General features: G+C 51.1%; 1 protein-coding gene across 1 annotated transcript in view; it reads left to right on the top strand.

Annotated features, from left to right (window-relative positions):
- The window catches only part of LPGAT1 (lysophosphatidylglycerol acyltransferase 1), a 552,601-nt gene that overhangs the window by 240,108 nt on the left and 290,431 nt on the right, over nucleotides 1–22,062 (top strand). The window contains exon 3 of the mRNA XM_086927846.1: nucleotides 7,145–7,263. Coding sequence (XP_086783972.1) covers nucleotides 7,145–7,263 — 119 coding nt within the window. The remainder of the gene's footprint in view (nucleotides 1–7,144; nucleotides 7,264–22,062) is intronic.

Raw genomic sequence — 22,062 nt, 5'->3', positions numbered from 1 at the left:
CAGTTTTCGTTTTATGCTGATTTTTACAGATAAAATTCAGACTGAAAACTATTTATTTTCCTGTCTGTATTTATTTTAAAATACGGAAAAAAGACCTTCTTTAAATTATTTTTTTGTGTTGTCAATCATGAGTGCCAGGTCAGCAGGTGTACAGATTGAGAGATAGAGGAGATGAAAAAAGCAATAGATTTCTTAATTAAGCGTAATGAATGCAGCTCTGCTGTTATTTATGCTATTCTACATTGCAAGTGTTTTCTGATGATACTATTGCACTGTATACTGCTGAAACCTTTTGGATATATAAATGCGAGTATACATTTATCATTTGAATAAATGTCGAAAAATGCCCATTGTAGCTTCATTTATACTGAAAACCCAAGATACAATGGATAAATACAGTAAAAATGAGGAAAAAAGTCAGCATGGATATATACAGACGGAAATGCTGAAAAAATAAATACCATAAAACCGGGATCCCTAATTATGAGCCATTACTGTATGTCCTTTTGAAGTAAGAAATGGTTTGCAGTCTCATTGTGGACTTCTAGTAATGGGTCGTGGTACTGCTGTCTTTTGCAGCTGACCCCACAGGGACATCTAGTACTGTATTCACAACAGAGTATCAGAGGGTCAGTAATAAGACAGGCTAGTTAAAGAAGACAGAACAGGTGTAGTAAAAAGTCTGGCACAGATGCCGCGAGGAAGTACCGACGGACAGAGCGGTGCTTCACCAGTCCTGAGCCGCAGCCAGGCGAGGTGAGGTGTATACTTCTTACCAACCAGCCCACCGCTGAGTGTATGAAGAGGTCTGAAACAGACACTACCTGGAGGTTCAGGTGACTTTTCTGTGTCGTTCCTACACTGCCTTTTAACTTTTTACTTATTTGTCACGTTGGGTTTCTTTGTTTGCAGTAGCTGTAATTAATAGGTCCTGAAGAAAGCAAGGCTAATAGCCAGGTTTGCTGAAACATGTCGACCATGTCACACCACTAGACAGGTTATAAATTCACCCTGTCTGAGCTATTTTTAACATTGGTGCTAGGAGTTATACCCCATTAAATTACTTTTTGCTCCTTAAACCAATTTTATTCACCCTCATTCTTTTCCTGGTTTTTTCTTGCACTGCACATTAGATTTCTCTCCAACCCTATCAGTTACTTCACCAACACATATGGTTTCAACCATAACACCAACACATACAGACTAACAGAAAGATCCTTTCTTTCTGTTAATATACCAAGATCTGGTACAGTGTTGGTCCTCGGGGCCCCAAATGATGAAGGGCGGTTCCGAGTGGTGACTGATGGGAGCCAGAGACCAGATACTGATCTTGATCTGGCATAGAGTTATATATATATATAAAAAAATTTTTTGCTTTTGCCCCGTAATCATATGGACAGTGGGAGCGCTACACCTGTTCTGTCTTCTTTAACTAGCCTGTCTTATTACTGACCCTCTGATACTCTGTTGTGAATACTGTTAGTTGGGCTTGTATTCGGAGCTGGTCATTAAACGGCCCACGGGTCCCCCTTACTGTATGTGTTTTGGACATCTAGTACTGTGTCATAGCCCTTTACATGATGTCCATCTGGATCCAGCAGCTAGGGTGCAGTGCCACACATTTTATTGGATATTTCTGTGAAGTCAATAGCTTTAGGCTAACTTCATAGGGCATCTTGTAATGACCTGTGGTGATGTGCATGTTTTTATTTTTATTTATTTAACTCTGCATGCTGTGCCGAGCCCAGCATATTTTTTTTATTTGGTTTTACGTAGCACACATGGCTGGAAAATAACGGGTTTTAATACTTTTTAACGTTTCTTTCTCAGGCCCCAAAGAGCTTTTTTTTTTTTTTTAAACCTCTGGGCCTCTACGTCATATCAGTATTTGTTTTTCATCCTCACGTTTTTCCTCATCACATCCTCATAGAAGTATTCTTCCTGTTGTCGAGAGGTGTCTTCGGCCTCCTGCAGCTCTTGTATTTTTTCCTCATACCCTGTTGAGGGATAGGGTAATTTTTGGGCTCGCGTATCGTTGGATACCTGAACTGCTGTCAGCCTCTCTTTGGCCACCCCCCTTAACTCCATGTGCAGGTGGATATTAAGCTCCCCTGTATATGGGATGTGGGGTAGTCGCACCCTATTCCCATTGGTCAAAACAAGGTTTAAAATGGGTACAGCCCGTTCACAAACCTCATGAGGATGCACTGAACCAATATCAGCTGCTTAGCCAGTCAGAATAACTTATCTGTAAGCCAATCAACTGTAGAGTTCTGGTCACATGCTTCTCAGGATGTTGAATCTCGCCTTTGACTCAGGGATTTTTTCTGTATATTGATCAATTCAGTGCTTTTAATGTTTGTCCTCAATCTGATTCGCGACCCAAACTATCAACTTGAAGCTAATGCCCCTTTTCATATTTTTGAAACAATTTTGCAAATTTACAGCAAACCACAAAAGTGTTAAAAGGTTAACTGAATCTTTCCTTTCTCTCATGCATGTTGTAAAGCTGTCCATTAGTCTGTACTTATGCATAAACTCGAATAGGAATTTGGATTGAAACCACACTCTTTGTGAGACTCTTATACGTGTTGCTATCCTTGAACAATTTGTATACAAATTGCCATGAAATGTAGAATACGGTACAAAAGGGGGTGGTGATGGACGGAGCATCTGAATCAATCAAACACTCACACCCAGTCAAAAGATCTGGGTTTAATCCATCACCGTTCTTTAGCCCACTCTGCCACCCCAGTTCAGACATGGCTATATGCAAATCAGTCTGACCCTGTGCCTAATGGGAACAGTCCAGCCCTGCCAAGCCATGTCTTCCCTGGACCGGAAACAAGCTTCCGAGGACCGGTTTCTGGCATTCCAGCCGTCTTCAGCCTGGCTTGCTTGAATCCAGTGGAAAAGTGAGCAAGGGACTCACGTCTGAGCATACCCCGCCACACTTATGGCGGCCAAAAGCGGTACAAAAGGGGGTACAAAAAGGTCACTGAAAAATAAAAAGATACCTGGATGAAGTGAACACTCGATGCCTGTTTCCTGAAAGCCCATGAAGAAGAGGCGTATTGGCCTCGAAACGCGTCGGCAGCATGAGGAGAATGTGTGGCTGGTGAGAGGCAGGCTGCAGCGAGGCTCGACAATACCGGATGGTGGTGCGCTGTCGCGTGACCTTTTCAATGCAGAGGCAACTTGTTTGGAATTAATATAAATATATATATATATATATATGTGTGTGTGTATATCAATCAACATTTGTAAAGCGCGCTACTCACCCGTAAGGGTCTCAAGGCGCTAAGGGGGGGTGGGGGGGGGTTCGCTACTGCTCGAACAGCCAGGTCTTGAGTAGTTTCCTAAAGAAGAGGTGATCCTGGGTCAGCCGTAGGTGAGTGGGGAGGGGGGTCGCTACTGCTCGAACAGCCAGGTCTTGAGTAGTTTCCTGAAGTAGAGGTGATCCTGGGTCAGCCGTAGGTGAGTGGGGAGGGAGTTCCAAGTCTTGGTTGCCAGGTAGGAGAAGGATGTTCCTCCGGCGGATTTCTGAATTCTTGGGATGGAGGCGAGGGCGAGGCTGGCGGATCGGAACTGGCGGGTGGGTGTGTAGAAAGTGAGGCGGCTGTTGAGGTACTTCGGGCCCAAGTCGTGGAGAGCCTTGTGTGCATGGGTGAGGAGTCTGAACGTGATCCTCTTGTTGACGGGGAGCCAGTGCAGGTCTCTCAGGTGGGTGGAGATGTGGCTGCGGCGCGGGATGTCCAGGATGAGTCGTGCTAAGGCGTTCTGGATGCGCTGGAGTCTTTTCTGTAGTTTGCAGATACATCTATCCATCTATAATGCTGTATATATTATTTAAACAACGGAACTGCACCACCATAACTAAAGAGTTGCTGTCTTTAGCTCTACAAAGCTGATACATGGAGCCCCCTCTCAGGCTTTTTTGTTGTGGTCGGTCACATGGTCAGATTGACTCCCTTTTTTTAGTTTTAATTTGAACCACGATTGTAGGAAATGGCACATGCACTATGTAACCAATACATGACTGTGTTTGTGGGGTCTCTGTTGGTGCTGAAGAGACAAGCTGTTTAAGACTGACTCTGGTTACCTATGCTGTGGCTGTGACTCGGGTCTGTGAAGTCATAGTATTAAATGCTTTTGTTAGGACAGAGACCTCCTACCGCATCTGCTGGCATGTCTCCCTGCAGATAACTACTTTTAATATGAACTCAGGGTAGCTCTCCCATGTAGCTTGAAATGCGCGGACTTTTTCTTTGAGTTGTTTCTTTATGTTTTGTAATTTGGTATGGATTTGAGCATGGTTTGTGCCACTTGTGTGTCATATTCTTTTGAAGGTTCAGAACTATGGTACTTTGTTGCACTATGTGCAATTGCTGGCTTTGCAATTACTTCATGCTTCAGGAATGGAACTTTACTCCTCCTGTGCATCTAATGCTTTCATTGGTACACTGTTAGAAATAATTCCAGTGTGAACAGACAACATTTGAGTCACGAAATTAACTGGCTAACGCTAACAAGAGCCAAAATATCACATATGTATTGAGCATTCTGTTAAAGTGTGGCGGCTTTGAAGTGCAAACATTGGCTCTGAGCTGTTTGTGAGGAGGGAAGTACATCAAAGTAGGTGACACTGCTATTTAAGACACTTTTTCTGCTGTTTCGCTTCCGACCGCTTCAGCTGTCTGTCTGGATACTCAACAGAGCCAATCCTTGCTCAAGATTGTACAGCGTTTGTGTCAATATGTTTCTTAGCTCATATTTGTTGAATTCCTCTGTTTCTGTGTTTGACTCGCTCACATGAGCTTTCTTTTTTCTCTTAGTATATTCATCTTTCTTCCTGCTCTGAAAGCAGCATTGCATATAGAGCTTCGTTTAAAGAACACCAGTTTGCAACCTTTCATTGTCACCTACTGGTCACTAGAAAATCATCAGCAATATTGTGAATCTACTACATCAATCTTGACAGACTACTGTAAAGCATTGGCATGCCAATCAGTCTCGCTTGTATAGGTAAGCAAGACTGCGTGCCTTTGCCAATGCTTGTTTTTTCCATGTGCCGGACACCGAAAAAAATCAGAAAGCATATTAAAGTGACAGAACAAGAAAACGTAAATTTTTCAGTTTTTTTTTTTTTTTTACTTCCCTTCAATTTATTGGGTGGCATCGGTGCCAAGAAGCCCTGTAATAGGACACTTTCTGGCAGAACAGAATTTTTAGCCGTCAAGCCTTCCAATACATGAATTGATAGTTTTGAGCATTGAAATTACCAGCAAATAAAGTGCCGCTAGCCAAAGCCACATTCATTAGGATGTGTTAAAGCACTGCAGCTTTGTCAACGGTTTCAGTGAGTTCATACCTATCACACCAAAGCAGTCACTTCTTACACATTGCACTATATCGGCTACTGGTCACGATAGTCACATGATGGTGGCACCTAAGAGGCCGATATGGCATGCCAGGCACACAGTCACTGGTAAATGCATGATTGATTCATTACGGGAGGAATGTCTATGCCAAGACTGGAGCTCAGAAGAACTGCATATGGGGTTAATGCTCCATAGGAACAGGGTGCATTGTAATTTAAATGTAGCATCTCTGTAGTAACAGGATGGTTTATAATTCTAATACCGCACCTCCGTAATAACATGGTGCAAGTAGTGGGCGTTTGTGAGCGTGTTCAAACCTCACAGAGGGAATACAGCATGCCTTGCAGACCAGCGCATGCACGCTGACTCTAAGCTCGACCTAAAAATGATCAAAATGTATATCTTAAAGGACTGATGATTAAGTCATGAGTACCACATGTTTCTAATAAAAAGTGGTTGGAGGGTCCCATGGCCTCTTTATTTAGATATTTGAGATTCACCATGAAGCTTCCCTTGTCTGCCAATACCCCAAGGTTTGAAAGTGACATTTAACTCTTTCTCCTTGGAAAGATGGAAAGCCTCTTTCATACTCTAGACTTAGTACAATGCCATCCAAGCAGTAACACCACAGCTGGATTGTGTCAGCATCAGGCTCCCTCAAATTAACTCTGGTTTCTTATGATGTCCTATGGATCCAGCAGGTTAGCACCCAGTTATACACATTCTCTCACATAGCAAGGGAAGTGCCAGACCCAGAGTCACTATTTCAAAATAAAGTTCGCTTCAGTCTCGTATGTCTCGCCCATTGAAGCCCTAAACAAGTGCTAGCTACCCAGTCAACCGCCCTGAAAAGAAAATGGAAGGAGTACAGAAACCTTCATTCAAAACACACAGCCCTTTATAAGCCCCCTTGACAGCAACCCAAGGATTGAATTAAGATTTGTTTAATTTGATCTCTTAAAAAGCCAAATACACCACAATATTGCAATTGATATAAATATCTCAAAATCCATCCTACAGGCAATAAACTAATTGTTTGTAACGAAGACACAGGCTTCACTAAACAAAAAACAACATTGGCCATTTTACCCTTACACAGAGATCCCTGCAGCACCCACATGGTACCCCACAGAAACCTGGTAGTATAATCCCTTGTTATTTATCTGCTTGTGCCTGTAGATGCCCCGTCCTGTAATCTAGATGTCAAGTGCTCCTGTAACTAATCTCTGGGTGTAATCCGGGCAATAGGAAATATGAAATAGATAAGAGAACACAGTGACCGTTTTCAAATGGAAACAATAGCTGTGCTCAATCTGCAGTAGTATTTGTACTCCCTTAATCCATACCTGTTCGACTGCCAGAACTGCAGCTACCCTACAGTACAGCAAACCTTGTGTGTGGGGTATTTTACCATACATCTAAAGATTCGTGTACGCATGCTCTGGCTCAAACCTTAAACTGGAAACCTAGATTCAGAGGCTGTGTTGTGCATTCATTATGATCAACAGGAAATACTCTGTTCTTCACAGCTATTTGAGAAACCTAATGGGTAAGTGTCCTGCCTGATCGTGTTTTTTTGACATTTGTATTCAGTTCTTGTTGTTTTTTAAATGGATAAACAGGTTTCCTGTACTCAGGAGGAAATCGCACGCCTAATCTCGTTACGCCCATTTCCCTCTACATCATGCCAATTTGTGTGAGCGACATGAAAGACTCATTTAAACTCCTCTCTGAGCGCCATTGTGTTTTTCGTTTTGTTGCAGTCGTTGAATGGGGAGATGATATTCAAGCGATTTCAGAAGAGGAAGCAGTGATGCTGGTTAACCATCAATCGACGGGAGACGTCTGCACATTAATGATGTGCCTTCAGGACAAAGGCACGGTAGGCGAGCTCAGGGACCGGGACTGCTATTTTTACTTTATTCCAAACGTATTCTGTATAAAATGGGCATGCATATATTTGTGGTTTGTTCTGCTTTGAAATGATTTCTACTACCCCTCTGCTTGTGTAGAAACATTTTAGCTCTCCGTGTGAGACCTCTCTGTGTGTATGTCGCTCGACAGTAGAGCTTGTGAAACTTTTGGTCATTGTAGATTTTGGTATTGGATGTAGTTGAAGTTACTTGAAAATAGTATTTGGAAATATGAATATACCAAATTCATAATCCATGCTAATCCATGTTCTTTGTGCCCTGAAACTGAAATGTTTTTCTTCCATCCTGTTAGAAAAACATAGATTCAGTGATGCAGAGTAGGGTTTGAAGAAGGAAGTCCTTCAGTGCTTAATGTCAAAGAGGAAAGTCCGGGTAAGAACACAAGAGGGCAGAGCTGTAGAGCCTGATTGCAGGGACTCTGAGAGGAGCGGCCCAGCACTCTCCTGCCCTACTTTGTGAAGGTACCAGGACACAGCTTGGAGTCGTATTTCTGGCACACTCCCAGGCTTCCCTATGCCAAGTGAATTGTCTGTTTGAGTTGAACTGAAGGCTTTCAACTGGACACTCCAACAGCACTTAGTAGAAACTAGATGTGACTGTGGATTGAGCCCTCTGTGATTGATGCTTAAACATAACCTATACCTGCTGTTCTGGTGATGGGGTTTCTGTGTGTGTGAAGGTACGGGGGACTCTTGGGTTCTGTTTTCCTTCATACATATGTTGATTTATTTAGTTTGGCTTTTAAATAAAATGTATAGACTGGAGTAAAAAAATTGTAGCAAAGACTTCAATTCTCTGTGCAGTCAGAATGCCTCCGAATGGAGGTGTCCCCTATTGCTATCATTCCTTAATGTCTGATGTGTACATTTTTACTTTCAACCCTCTCGTGCCTTTTGTGGATTTCTTAAAGTATACACAACTAAAAAAAAACTTTTAAAAAATCCCACAAAAGCGATGGATGGAATGCCTAAATTTATCTCAGCCACTGGTAATTACTCCGGGACGCATCCCAGTCCATAGGTATTTTGCACATGATGCCACCTCAGCTCGGACCCAACCATATGGAAATTAGTCTTGACCCTGCTCCAATGGGTACAGTCCAGCCGGAACTGCCAAGCCTTCCCTGAAACGGAACACAAGCCACCCAGGACCAGTTTCTCCATAGTTAGAACTCACCAGCCAGGTATAGCTTGGTTCCAGCAGCAGTCTGCAGGGGGATGCACTGGGCATATACATCCCACTTAGGGCGACACATTAAAGTATACAAAAAAGTGATCAATGGAATGCTTGATTTAATGTCTGCGCCAAGACACCCACGGGTATTTGCGCGCTCTACAAATCTCATAAATAAATAAATCTCAACCACTGGTAATTGTTTGGTCTATCCTATTTTGTACAGTTCGAGGCATGTGGGCTGCTGAATTCATATCTGTGCATAGATCGCCACCTAGTGTTGGGTCCGGATGATTGCACATTGTTGTCCTGGAAGAGTCTTCGAAGTATCACGAGATAGGTGGCTCCTCCCCTGGACTACAGTGCGCATGGGCATCGCCTCCATCCCCAGATTGTTTTTTTCCGCCATTGGGTTCGGATGTGTTTCGGTTCCCTCTGTCGGAACCGATAGTTGTTCAACTTCTACTCGAGACCAAAAGGTCTTTAGGCTGGGCGTCGGTATAGTTGCGTACGGGTTTCTTTCTGACTCTCAGCTCCGATCTCTTGCTGCCCTTCCACGTGCCTTCGGCGCGGACGGGCCTACACTACATTCTTGCTATGGAGCGAACTCCGTTTAAGAAGTGCCCGGTGTGTAACTCTAAATATTCACACCTCGACGTGCACCCTGTGTGCAATACCTGCTTGTCGCCGGATCACCGCGAAGACACCTGTATGGCGTGTTCGAAGTTCCGGAGCAAGAAGACTTTAAAGATTCGCCGGGCTAATAGGCTCCAGGCTCAGTTATCGGCTACGGCGCCCCCACCAGACGACATTTTCCAAGAATCTGTCGAGGGAGAAGACGACGTGCAAGGTTCGGACTCTAATCCCGCATCCGAAGGTGAAACCTATGACGAAGGTGCGGAGAACTTTGACGAAGTCGCCGACGAGGTAGGGGACGACGAACAGGCTTTTGCCACTATGGGTGATAGCTCAGAGGAGGAGCATCCCCAACGAGACTCTGGGGTTATTACCCCTCCTACGGCCCAGGTCGAGGGATCGCCTTCGGGCCTTACCCAAGATCTAACTATGAGTCCTACGTCCCCGCCTCCGGGCCCGGTCACGGACACTTATGAACCATCACTTACGTCGAAGAAAACGAAAGTGAAGCCAACTGGTCACGCACCCTCGGATGCGAAACCGAAAGTGAAAGTTGCTCTGGTGAAGAAGGTTCTGGAGGCGTCAACTTCCAAAGAACCCAAAATGGCCGACTCTAAGAGCCACGCCAAGATGGCCGACCCGAAGTCCTCGGGGTCGGTACCGAAGGCGAAATCGTCCGACGCGGCTGCGTCGGCTCCGAAAGGGGTCGTGAACCCGAAGTCGGCTCCGAAAGGGGTCGTGGACCCGAAGTCGGCTCCGAAGAAGCGCCTGGGCGACGACGAGCGTGGCCAGGGGGGGCCTAGGCCCCGAAGAAGGCGCATGTCGAGCCGGTCAAGCCCTCTCCGGCCTTGACGAAGAAGGTGGAGGAATCCTTGCAGCGGATTCGAAAGGACACTGTGGCGCCGAAGCTCACGCCTAAGCCTGCGAAGGAGCAGACGCCTATCCGTTTCACCTTTCCTCCCAAGTCGGCGCCAAAGGCCTTCGCGCAGAAACAGAGTGGACCCTCGAAGGAGGTGTTGGCACCTAAAGCGGCCTTGGTGGTGTCGAAGCTCCGACTCCAACCCCTTGCTGAAGAGGAACGTCGTGAGGTACTCATCGACGCCAACACCGGAAAACTGTCGCTCCTCAAAAGGAAGATCACAACGGAGCCGGCGTTGGAACATTTTAAGATCCCTCTCAAGAACAAACGGGACTCCGAAGGCTCTTCGGCTTTGGTGGAACCTGTGTCCCCACAAACCCTGGGGTACTCGCCGACGCATTCCGTCGCAGCCGGTGCGGACGAGGAGGATGCAGAGTACGACTATCCGGCGTACTCGGATCCGGAGGAGGAGCACGTGCCGTGGTCCGCCGGAGGCGACCCGGAGGACCCGCAGGGGGGTCAGGACGCTCAACTTTTCGCGGCCAAGACGTTCCCGACCGAGGATTCGGCGGCCTTCAATGCCTTGATAGAGAGAGCTGCTGCTAACCACGACGTCGAGCTGCACTCGGACCCCGTGGATGTGGACTTCTTGTTCGACACCTTCTCGGTAGCCGAAAAGTCAGTCAAAACGCTGCCGATGCTGAAGGGGGTGCTTAAACATGCAACAGAGGTTTTCAAGGAGCCCACCCGAGCGCGTGTGGTCAACCCTCGCATCGACAGTGTTGGACAGGCCACATGAAGGGCCGCTCTCCCCCGGCCCAACCAGGCCTGAGTCCAGTCACGCAGGTACCACACACCACCATTGCACGTCCTCCGTCCCCTCCGGGACCCCTGCCCTCGAGCATATTGACCTCGTGGGCCCGATCCCAGCGGCCCACGCGCCCAGCCTGGGACGCCATCTTGGACACTCCACCACGAGGCCGCCTGGCCCCCGATCGACCTCAACCCTGGGCCTGGCCGGCCGCAGACATTCCGGCACCACCCTCCACCCAGGAGGTGAGCGGGCTACTTGGCAAGTCAATGGGAGAAAGAGGTGCCGATGGCTCTCCCCCGCCAAGTGCCGCTCGCCCATCGCCTCCCCGGGCGCTGGCTCCACCCCCCTGCTGGGTGTCTGGACTCCCTCATCCCGGACCTCCCGACCTCCAAGTGCGAAGGTCCGGACATCAAAGCCCGCCAGCCCTATAACTGGGGCAGCTCCAGAGCAGGAAGGCAGTTGTATCTTGGAGTCGAGAGACGTAAAGAGGAACTCATCCTTGACGGACTACTGGCGCTGCCGTAGCTCTGTCTTGTGCACCATCGTCCTGCCTGTTGGCGCTGCCACAGCCTTCGCAACCTCCTTATCCTTCATCGTCGTCGGGACCTGCTGGCGTGGCCGCGGACCGTTGTAACCGTCATCTTCACCGGGACCTGCAGGCTCCGCCGCGGACCGTCGTCTTCCTTCGTCCATCTCGGGACCTGCCTGGCTCCGCCGCGGCCCGATCATCTAGAATGCCGAGCTCGAGGATTGAGAGCTATTTTTCACTCATTGGTAACAAAGACTGTCCCGCTACCCCTTTCCTAAGCCAGAGACTAGAACCGAGGGGACCCCTGAGTCCAGACCTCCTTGTATCATATTATCGTAACCTGAGAATTGCCTATAAAGTCTCGTTAACCGTCAATCTTGTGTGGTGTCCGTCTGTGGGGGGGAAGTTACTTGTCTGTACAGTCGTTGGAGACGGCTCTCCCCGGAGACCTCTCCCCGTAGTCTCGGCCGACCCTCCCGGTCCGTCTAACATTGGTGGCCAGCGGCGCGATTCGAATCACCGCATAACGTACAGAGAGTAGCTCACCCCACGACGAAATCACAATGACGACTAAAGAAAGCGGATCAACCGAGAAATTCCAAATGGAGAAACTGGAAGAGTACAGCCATCGTGAACTAAAACAATTCTGCATCGAACTGGGTATCGCTACCACCGGACTAAGCACCAAAGACGATTTCAAGCATGCCCTAGAATCTTGGGCAAAGACCGGGGCTGCCGGAACCCCCGATCAAAGCACCGCAGAAAGAACCACCACGGCCCCTGAAGGGCAAAGAACGGGTCTCTCGCAAGACGAGATCCAGGAAAGAGAAAGAACCCGACTACACGAGCTGGAAATGGCCCGACTCAAGATGGACATTGAACTCAAGCTGGCCGAACAAAAAATCAACTTAGAGCACCTGCGTCTCCGAGAAGAAAGAGAGGAGAAACAGAGACAAAGGGAGCTCGAGGAAAAGAAACTGGCGTACGAACACGAACGGAACCTAGCCGAGATCAACCTGCGCAAGCAGAATAAAGAAGCAGGGGTGCCCGAGCGACCCCACACCTCAGGGGCCACAGAGAAAAAAGTACATATCCCCAAGGATGTTGTCCGAGAATATTTCCGAGAGGACGACATCCAGCAATGGTTTAAGGCCTATGAAATCGCGATGACTGCACACCGGATCGATAGAAGCGATTGGGGAGCCGGTCTATGGGGGAGATTCCTCAATGAGGGCCGCGATACCCTGCTACAGCTCCCGGACCACCAGATGACCTCCTATGACCATATGAAAGCGGCACTCCTCACCCGCTATGGCCTCACGCCCGAGATGTACCGTCAGAGGTTCCGAGACTGCACCCGCATCCCGGGTACAACTTGGGTGGACTATGTAACATACTTCAGCCGAGCCTTCGAGGGCTGGATCAGAGGAAGCAACGTTACGACCTACGAACAACTGTTCAATCTGATGGTGTGGGAGCATCTGTCGAACAATTGCTTCATTGAACTCCGCCAGCACCTCCTCGACAGCAAGTTAACAGATCCCCGGCAGCTCGCAGCAGAAGCTGACCGGTGGGAGATCACCAGAGTAGGCCGGAATGGGTTCTACGAACAGAACCGGAACAACAATGGTCAGCACCGACCCAGAGGAGGAGGAGGGGGCCAAGGGCGAGGAAAAGACAACGCTCCGACCGCCCCCGCAACCAGCACCACCCCCCCGGCCAACCGGGGTAGCCCCCCGGCGCGACCGGGGTACAGAGCCAATGTCACGTGTCACCGATGCCAACGAGTCGGCCACTACGCAAACGACCCAAACTGCCCGCAGTACCAGAGCCCAAGACCCCGCCAAGTGGCCGCCGCGGCCCTAGGGGAAGAACAGATCTCCGAGGAGCAGGAAGAATACGAACAAGAGCATCAGGAGTGGGAGCCAGCCGCCATGGCTCTAGCATGCTTAGGGGGGAAAGACATGGTCCCGCGGGTCCCCCTACCCGCTAACACCCAGAAGTACAGCCAATGGGTGAGCATCAATGGACGCCGGGCCGAAGCCCTTCGTGACACCGGGGCCAGTGTAACAGCCGTCCGCTGTCACCTGGTGACCCCAGAACAGTATCTACCGAACATTCTCTGCCCTGTACGATCAGCCGATAACTCGGAAAGTTTGTGTCGGATGGCCTGCGTCCCTTTCGAATGGGGAGGGGTCTCCGGCATGTTGAAAGTAACAGTCCGAGACGACGCCCCCGTAGACTGCCTCCTTGGAAATGACCTTGAAAGCTCTCCGTGGGCAGCCGTGGAGCGAAGAGAACACCTGGGGATGTTAGGCGTCCCAGACTGGGCGTGCGTCACCACCCGGTCCATGGCCGCCCGTGCCAACCACCGCCCAGAAGAACCCGAATGGCCGGCGCCACCGCCTCCGGTCGCCCCAGCCGAAACCACCGACCATGACATCCCCCCCGAACCAGCTCAACCCTCCGACCTCGCTAACCTCGAACAGTGGTCTCAAGAAGGAGGGCCCACGCAAGAACAATTTCGCCAAGAACAGAAGACCTGTCCCTCCCTCGAGGGACTCCGCCAGCAAGCGCTCGCCCAAAGCGCAGGGGATACCCCCGGAACTCATTGGGTCTACTGGGACAATGATCTGCTGTACAGCGAGCAAAGAATCGCCGAGCTGGGGGCCAACCGAGTATTAGTGGTGCCCCTCCGTTTTAGAGACTTTCTGCTAAACCTGGCCCACGATGTCCCCCTGGCAGGGCACCTGGGACAGGACAAAACCTACAGTCGCCTAGTGACCCACTTCTTCTGGCCCAAAATGAGGAACGATGTGCACCAGCATTGCCGATCTTGCCCCACGTGCCAAGCCAGTGGAAAGAGCGGCCGCAAACTAAAGGCCCCCCTGCAACCTTTCCCTGTGGTCACTACCCCATTTGAGAGAGTCGGAATAGACATTGTGGGGCCCTTGGACCCGCGCACAAAACAAGGCCATCGATTCATCTTGGTGCTAGTGGACCACGCCACCCGCTACCCTGAGGCTGTTCCTCTGCGAACTGTGACAGCCCCGGTAGTCGGCCGGGCTCTGATGGGGATCTTCTCCCGGGTGGGCTTCCCCCGAGAAGTCGTCAGCGACAGAGGCACGAACTATTTCTCTAAATACATGAAATCCCTCTGGCAACAGTGCGGGGTCACCTACCGATTCACGACCCCCTATCACCCCCAAGGGAACGGACTTGTTGAGCGGTTCAACCGCACGCTAAAGGGGATGATCGGGGGGCTGGAAGAGCCCCTCCGTCGCCAGTGGGATGTGCTGCTGCCGTGCCTCCTCTTCGCCTACCGAGGAGTCCCTCAGAAATCCCTAGGCTTCAGCCCATTTGAACTGCTATATGGACACCCAGTGCGGGGGCCGCTCAGCCTAGTCAAAGAGGGCTGGGAGATGCCTCCGTTAAAGAACCCTCCAGATGTCTTCCGGTACCTCCTCACCCTCCGCAACCAGACCCGGCGGTTCAGAGAACTAGCAAAAGCCAACCTAGAGGCCAGTCAAGAGGACATGAAAAAATGGTATGACCAGAATGCCTCATCCATTGAGTTCGAACCTGGCCAACAGGTATGGGTGATGTCCCCCACTGAGCCATGCGCCCTACAAGACAAATGGACGGGGCCCTTCAAAGTAATCGAGCGCAAGGGTCCTGCCACCTATCTCATAGACATGGAATCCTCCCGGAACCCTCTCCGGGTCCTCCACGCTAACAGACTAAAGCCCCACTTTGTGCGAACAGAGCTTAGCCTCCTGATGGCCACAGACAATGGGGTTGAAGAAGACTCCGAGCCTCTCCCTGACCTCCTACGGACTCAGGAGCAAGACGGCTCCGTGGATGGGGTCCGGCTCTCGGAGGCCCTCACCAGAGAACAACGCCAAGAGTGTCAAACCCTCCTGTCACAATTCGCCAGCTTGTTCTCCCTCACCCCAGGGGTCACTTCCTGGTGTGTGCACGATGTGGACACCGGGGACAGCCCCCCTATCCGCCACCGGGCCTACCGCGTGCCAGATCGGGTGCGGGCCTGCATCCAGGAGGAAGTAGCCAAGATGCTCACGCTCGGGGTCATCGAGCCCTCAGACAGTCCCTGGGCCAGCCCTGTCGTACTGGTCCCCAAAGCAGCTGCCCCCGGCACCACACCGGAACTCCGGTTCTGCGTCGACTACCGGGGCTTGAATGCGGTCACCCGAACAGACGCACATCCCATCCCCCGGGCAGATGAACTAGTCGACCGAATGGGAGCTGCCCGCTACCTCAGCATCTTCGACCTGACAGCAGGCTATTGGCAGATCGGCCTCACACCCCGAGCGCAAGAACGTTCTGCCTTCTCCACCCCCGATGGCCATTACCATTTCACGGTCATGCCCTTCGGCATGAAGAATGCCCCAGCAACATTCCAACGACTCGTCAATCAGGTCCTGGCGGGGCTCGAAGGATTCAGCGCCGCCTACCTAGACGACATCGCTGTATACAGCCACCATTGGACTGAGCACCTCCACCACCTCCGAGCAGTGCTGCAAGCCCTTCAGCGAGCTGGCCTCACGATCAAGGCCAGCAAGTGCCAAATTGGGCAAGGATCTGTAACCTACCTCGGACACCAGGTGGGAAGCGGCCTAGTGGCTCCTCTGCAGCTGAAAATTGCCGCCATCCAGGCCTGGCAGCCCCCCATCACCCAAACCGAGGTACGAGCCTTCCTGGGCCTCACGGGCTATTACCGAAGGTTCGTGAAAGACTATGGTACCATAGTGGGGCCCCTCACAGAATTCACGTCAAAGAATCAGCCCAAGAAAGTCAACTGGACCCCAGAGTGTCAAACTGCATTTGAACAATTGAAGGCCGCCATGTGTTCCGCCCCTGTGCTCCAGGCCCCGGACTACAGCCGGGAGTTCGTCGTCCAGACAGACGCCTCCGACCAGGGCATTGGGGCAGTCCTGTCTCAAGTGAACACCGAAGGCCTTGATCAACCGGTGGCCTTCATCAGCCGGAGACTCCTGCCACGGGAGCAACGCTGGAGCACCATAGAGAGGGAAGCCTTCGCTGTGGTATGGGCCCTCAAGAAACTCCGGCCCTACCTTTTTGGCACCCACTTTCGGGTGCAGACCGACCACCGACCCCTGCAGTGGCTGATGCATATGCGGGGGGAAAACCCAAAGTTGCTACGCTGGTCCATCTCCTTGCAAGGTATGGACTTCACAGTCGAACACCGTCCCGGGCCAGATCACGCCAATGCGGATGGCCTGTCCCGGTTTTTCCGCCTCGACGAGGAGAGTCCCCAAGAGGATGGGTAACTCTCCCCGCCTTCAGCTGGGGGGGACGCATGTTGGACAGGCCACATGAAGGGCCGCTCTCCCCCGGCCCAACCAGGCCTGAGTCCAGTCACGCAGGTACCACACACCACCATTGCACGTCCTCCGTCCCCTCCGGGACCCCTGCCCTCGAGCATATTGACCTCGTGGGCCCGATCCACTGCCGGCCCACGCGCCCAGCCTGGGACGCCATCTTGGACACTCCACCACGAGGCCGCCTGGCCCCCGATCGACCTCAACCCTGGGCCTGGCCGGCCGCAGACATTCCGGCACCACCCTCCACCCAGGAGGTGAGCGGGCTACTTGGCAAGTCAATGGGAGAAAGAGGTGCCGATGGCTCTCCCCCGCCAAGTGCCGCTCGCCCATCGCCTCCCCGGGCGCTGGCTCCACCCCCCTGCTGGGTGTCTGGACTCCCTCATCCCGGACCTCCCGACCTCCAAGTGCGAAGGTCCGGACATCAAAGCCCGCCAGCCCTATAACTGGGGCAGCTCCAGAGCAGGAAGGCAGTTGTATCTTGGAGTCGAGAGACGTAAAGAGGAACTCATCCTTGACGGACTACTGGCGCTGCCGTAGCTCTGTCTTGTGCACCATCGTCCTGCCTGTTGGCGCTGCCACAGCCTTCGCAACCTCCTTATCCTTCATCGTCGTCGGGACCTGCTGGCGTGGCCGCGGACCGTTGTAACCGTCATCTTCACCGGGACCTGCAGGCTCCGCCGCGGACCGTCGTCTTCCTTCGTCCATCTCGGGACCTGCCTGGCTCCGCCGCGGCCCGATCATCTAGAACGCCGAGCTCGAGGATTGAGAGCTATTTTTCACTCATTGGTAACAAAGACTGTCCCGCTACCCCTTTCCTAAGCCAGAGACTAGAACCGAGGGGACCCCTGAGTCCAGACCTCCTTGTATCATATTATCGTAACCTAAGAATTGCCTATAAAGTCTCGTTAACCGTCAATCTTGTGTGGTGTCCGTCTGTGGGGGGGAAGTTACTTGTCTGTACAGTCGTTGGAGACGGCTCTCCCCGGAGACCTCTCCCCGTAGTCTCGGCCGACCCTCCCGGTCCGTCTAACAGACAGGAAATATAAAGCAGCGCCCACGGATCCGACATATATCAAGGGACACTTGCCATTGGACTCCCTGGTCGTTTCCAATGCTCGGAAGAGGGCGAACTCTCAAACTACTGGTGACGCTCCTCCCCCAGATAAAGAGTCCAAGATTTTCGAGGCCTCAGGCAAACGGATTGCTGCACAGGCAGCTAATATTTGGAGAATATCTAACACCCAAGCCTTGCTTGCACGTTATGATAGGGCCCATTATGACACATTAGAGGCCATACTGCAACACTTGCCTGACCAATACAAGGAGGCGGGGGAGATGATGATTCAGGAGGGTAAACTCATTACAAATGCATCCATTAAATGTGCTTTGGATGTGGCAGACACAGCCTCCAGGGCTATCAATACTAGTGTGCTGCTTAGACGCCATGCCTGGCTTAGAATTTCGGGGTTCAAACCCGACATCCAAACCACTATACTGAATCAGACAGTGAATCCTGACCATCTGTTCGGCCCAGAGGTGGATGCCACACTGGAAAAAATGAAAAAAGATACGGAAACTGCCAAGTCCATGGGGGCTTTACAAAGTCAGCAGTTTCGGGGTAATTCCTTTCGCCGCTCAAACTCCAGAGGCACCTCAAGGGGACAAGCATCCCAGTCCACACAATATTTCAAGACTAACACCCAAGCCTCGTATAACAACAAAAATAGAGGTGGTTACAGAGGCAATAATGTCAAGGGCAGGGGACGTGGAAACAATAGCTCCAGGTCCACCGCCACCAACAAACAGTGACGTCTTGTCACTGCCCCCCGGCCATGCAACACCGGTCGGGGGGAGGCTCCAGCAGTTCCTGCCGGCATGGAAGTCCATCACCACGGACAGGTGGGTGAGGTCTATTATCCAGTACGGGTACTGTCTAGAGCTTACGTCCATTCCACCGGACATACCCCCAAGGAGCCGTCCTATGTCAGGCGAGCACTTGACCTTGTTGCAGCAAGAAGTTGTAGTCATGCTGCAAAAAGGGGCGATAGAGCTCGTTCCATTGCAAGAGCGGGGAACAGGGGTTTACTCCCTGTATTTTTTGATTCCCAAGAAGGACGGATCCCTCAGGCCGATCCTGGACCTCAGGCCCTTGAACTGGTACATCCTCTCGGAGCACTTCCATAGGCTCACGTTGCAGCAGGTGCTTCCCCTGCTTCAACAGGGGGACTTCCTGGCTACGCTGGATCTGAAAGATGCCTATTTTCATATTCCCCTGCATCCTTCCCACAGGCAGTACCTCAGATTCACGATCTTAGACCAGCATTACCAGTTCAAGGTTCTGCCGTTCGGGGTCACCACGGCACCAAGAGTGTTTACCAAGTGCTTAGCGACTGTGGCGGCGCATCTCCGTCGCCAGCACGTCCACGTCTTTCCCTACCTGGACGACTGGCTCATTCAGGCAAGGACAGAACAGCAGTGCGTCGACCACGTGTCACGCACCATTCATCTCCTGCACGATCTGGGATTCTCTCTGAACTACCCAAAGTCCCATCTCCAGCCCGCCCACGTGCGACAGTACCTGGGTGCGACAATCGACACTCTGGCAGCCACCGCGCAGCCGAATTCAGTGAGAATCGCCAGTATCCAGGCGCTGATCCAACGATTCAGACCCCAGCACTCGCTTCCGGCGAGGGTGTTCATGCAGTTGATAGGCATGATGGCCTCCTGCATCTCCATTGTCCCGCACGCGAGACTACATATGTGTCCGCTTCAGGAGTGCCTTGCACGTCAGTGGACTCAGGCTCATGGGCAACTGACAGACCAAGTGTTGGTGAGCGGTCGGGCATACAACTCTCTGCATTGGTGGAATCCACACAACCTTTGCAAGGGCCGACCATTCCAAGAGCCTGTTCCACAGATTATCCTGACGACGGACGCCTCTCTCCAGGGATGGGGAGCGCATGTACTCCATTACACTGTGCAGGGACTATGGACACTACAGCAAAGGAAGATGCACATCAATGTGTTGGAACTGATGGCAATCTTCATGGCCTTGAAGGCGTTCAAAGTACATCTGTGCAACAAAGTCGTGTTGATCCGGACGGACAACATGACAGCCATGTACTACATCCAGAAGCAGGGAGGCACGCACTCTCCACAGCTGTCTCATCTGGCTCAGAGCATGTGGAAGTGGGCCATTCAGAGGAACATCTTCCTCATGGCAGAGCATCTCCCGGGCAAAGACAACCAAATGGCGGATCTGCTCAGCAGGCACAGCCATCAAATGCACGAGTGGGAGATACATCCATCAGTACTCCAACCGTACTTCCAAAGGTGGGGTCATCCAGAGATAGACCTGTTCGCCACAAAAGAGAACGCAAAATGCCAAAGCTTCGCCGCCAGATTCCCACACCCCCAATCACAGGGCAATGCGATGTGGATGAACTGGTCAGGCAGATTTGCGTACGCTTTTCCCCCAGCACCTCTGATACCGCTGGTGGCACGCAAGCTCAGGCAGCACTCGATGACTCTCATCCTGGTTGCTCCAACGTGGGCTCGCCAACCATGGTACACCACGTTTCTCGAACTGTCCGTGGTACCGCATCAAAGGCTTCATCTCACTCCCAGCCTTCTGACGCAGAGCCATGGCGACATTCAGCACCCAGATCCGCAACAGCTCAACCTGGCGATCTGGCTCCTGAAGTCCTAGAGTTTGGCTACCTCAATCTTCCTCCCGATTGCATGAACATCATTCGGGAGGCAAGGAAGCCCACTACCAGAGCTTGTTATGCGGCTAAATGGAAGAGGTTTGTCATCTACTGTGCTAACCACAATATTGACCCGCTAGATGCTTCCATTCAAAACATCATTTGCTATCTTTTCCACCTGTATCAATGCAATCTGGCATACTCTTCCATCCGCATTCACCTGTCTGCTATGGCAGCGTACCTCCAGAATAGACAACACCTGTCACTCTTCAGGGTCCCTGCTATCAAGGCCTTTCTGGAAGGACTCAAAAGGGTCATTCCACCTAGGACCCCACCAGCTCCAGAATGGAACCTCAATGTGGTTCTTACGAGGCTGATGGGTCCTCCCTTTGAGCCACTGCACTCTTGTGAGCTTCAGTTTCTGACTTGGAAGGTTGCGTTCTTAGTAGCGATTACTTCGCTACGGAGGGTTAGCGAGCTGCAGGCGCTCACCATCCAAGAACCCTTTTTCCAGGTACATGCTAACAGGGTGGTGCTCCGCACTAACCCTAAATTCTTACCCAAAGTGGTATCCCAATTCCACTTAAACCAAACAATTGAATTGCCGGTGTTTTTCCAAAACCCAGATACGCTGGCGGAGCGCATGCTCCACACCCTTGATGTTAAGAGGGCCTTGATGTATTATGTAGACAGGACAAAAGATTTTCGCAAAACCAAGCAGCTTTTTGTTGCTTTTGCCACTCACCACAAGGGAAACGCTATCTCTAAAGCAGGGATTGCTAGGTGGATAGTGAAGTGCATTCAGATCTGTTACGCTAAAGCTAAGCGCACTCTCACTATCCCACCGAGGGCCCACTCCACCAGGAAGTTGGGGGCCTCTATGGCTTTCCTAGGTAACATTCCCTTAGAAGATATCTGTAGAGCAGCCACATGGTCTACCACACATACTTTCACTAAACACTACTGTGTAGACGTACATTCCAAACAACAGGCAGCTGTTGGTCAGGCTGTTCTAAAAACGCTTTTTCAGACTGCTGCAGCTGGCACGGGCGGCCGCAGATAACGGAGGGACTGCTATGTATTCTATGCACAGATATGAATTCAGCAGCCCACATGCCTCGAACTGCAAATGCTACTTACCAGTATGCATCTGTTCTTGGCATGTAGGGCTGCTGACATTCATATCGCCCACCCTCCTCCCCGGCGCCTGTAGCAGCTGCAGAATTCATTCATTTACATACATATGCTCATAGCATGGTCATCACTCACATTCTTCACTCCATCTCTGCCAATGGCTAAAAACAATCTGGGGATGGAGGCGATGCCCATGCGCACTGTAGTCCAGGGGAGGAGCCACCTATCTCGTGATACTTCGAAGACTCTTCCAGGACAACAATGTGCAATCATCCGGACCCAACACTAGGTGGCGATCTATGCACAGATATGAATGTCAGCAGCCCTACATGCCAAGAACAGATGCATACTGGTAAGTAGCATTTGCACTATGCCACAGAAGCTTGGATTGGGATGCGGTCCAGAGTAACTACCAGTGGCTGGGATTCATTCAAGCATTCTATCATTCACTTTTTTAAATCACTTTTGTGGATTTCAGCACAATCTCTAACTGCAAAGGAGTTTTTTATTATCTGTGCTTAGCACTTAC

The sequence above is a fragment of the Lissotriton vulgaris genome, chromosome 6 (genome assembly GCF_964263255.1).
Source record: "Lissotriton vulgaris chromosome 6, aLisVul1.2, whole genome shotgun sequence".
NCBI classification, from domain to species: domain Eukaryota; kingdom Metazoa; phylum Chordata; class Amphibia; order Caudata; family Salamandridae; genus Lissotriton; species Lissotriton vulgaris.
Note: the sequence above shows the minus strand (reverse complement) of the source record. Positions and strands in the feature narration are given on the sequence as shown.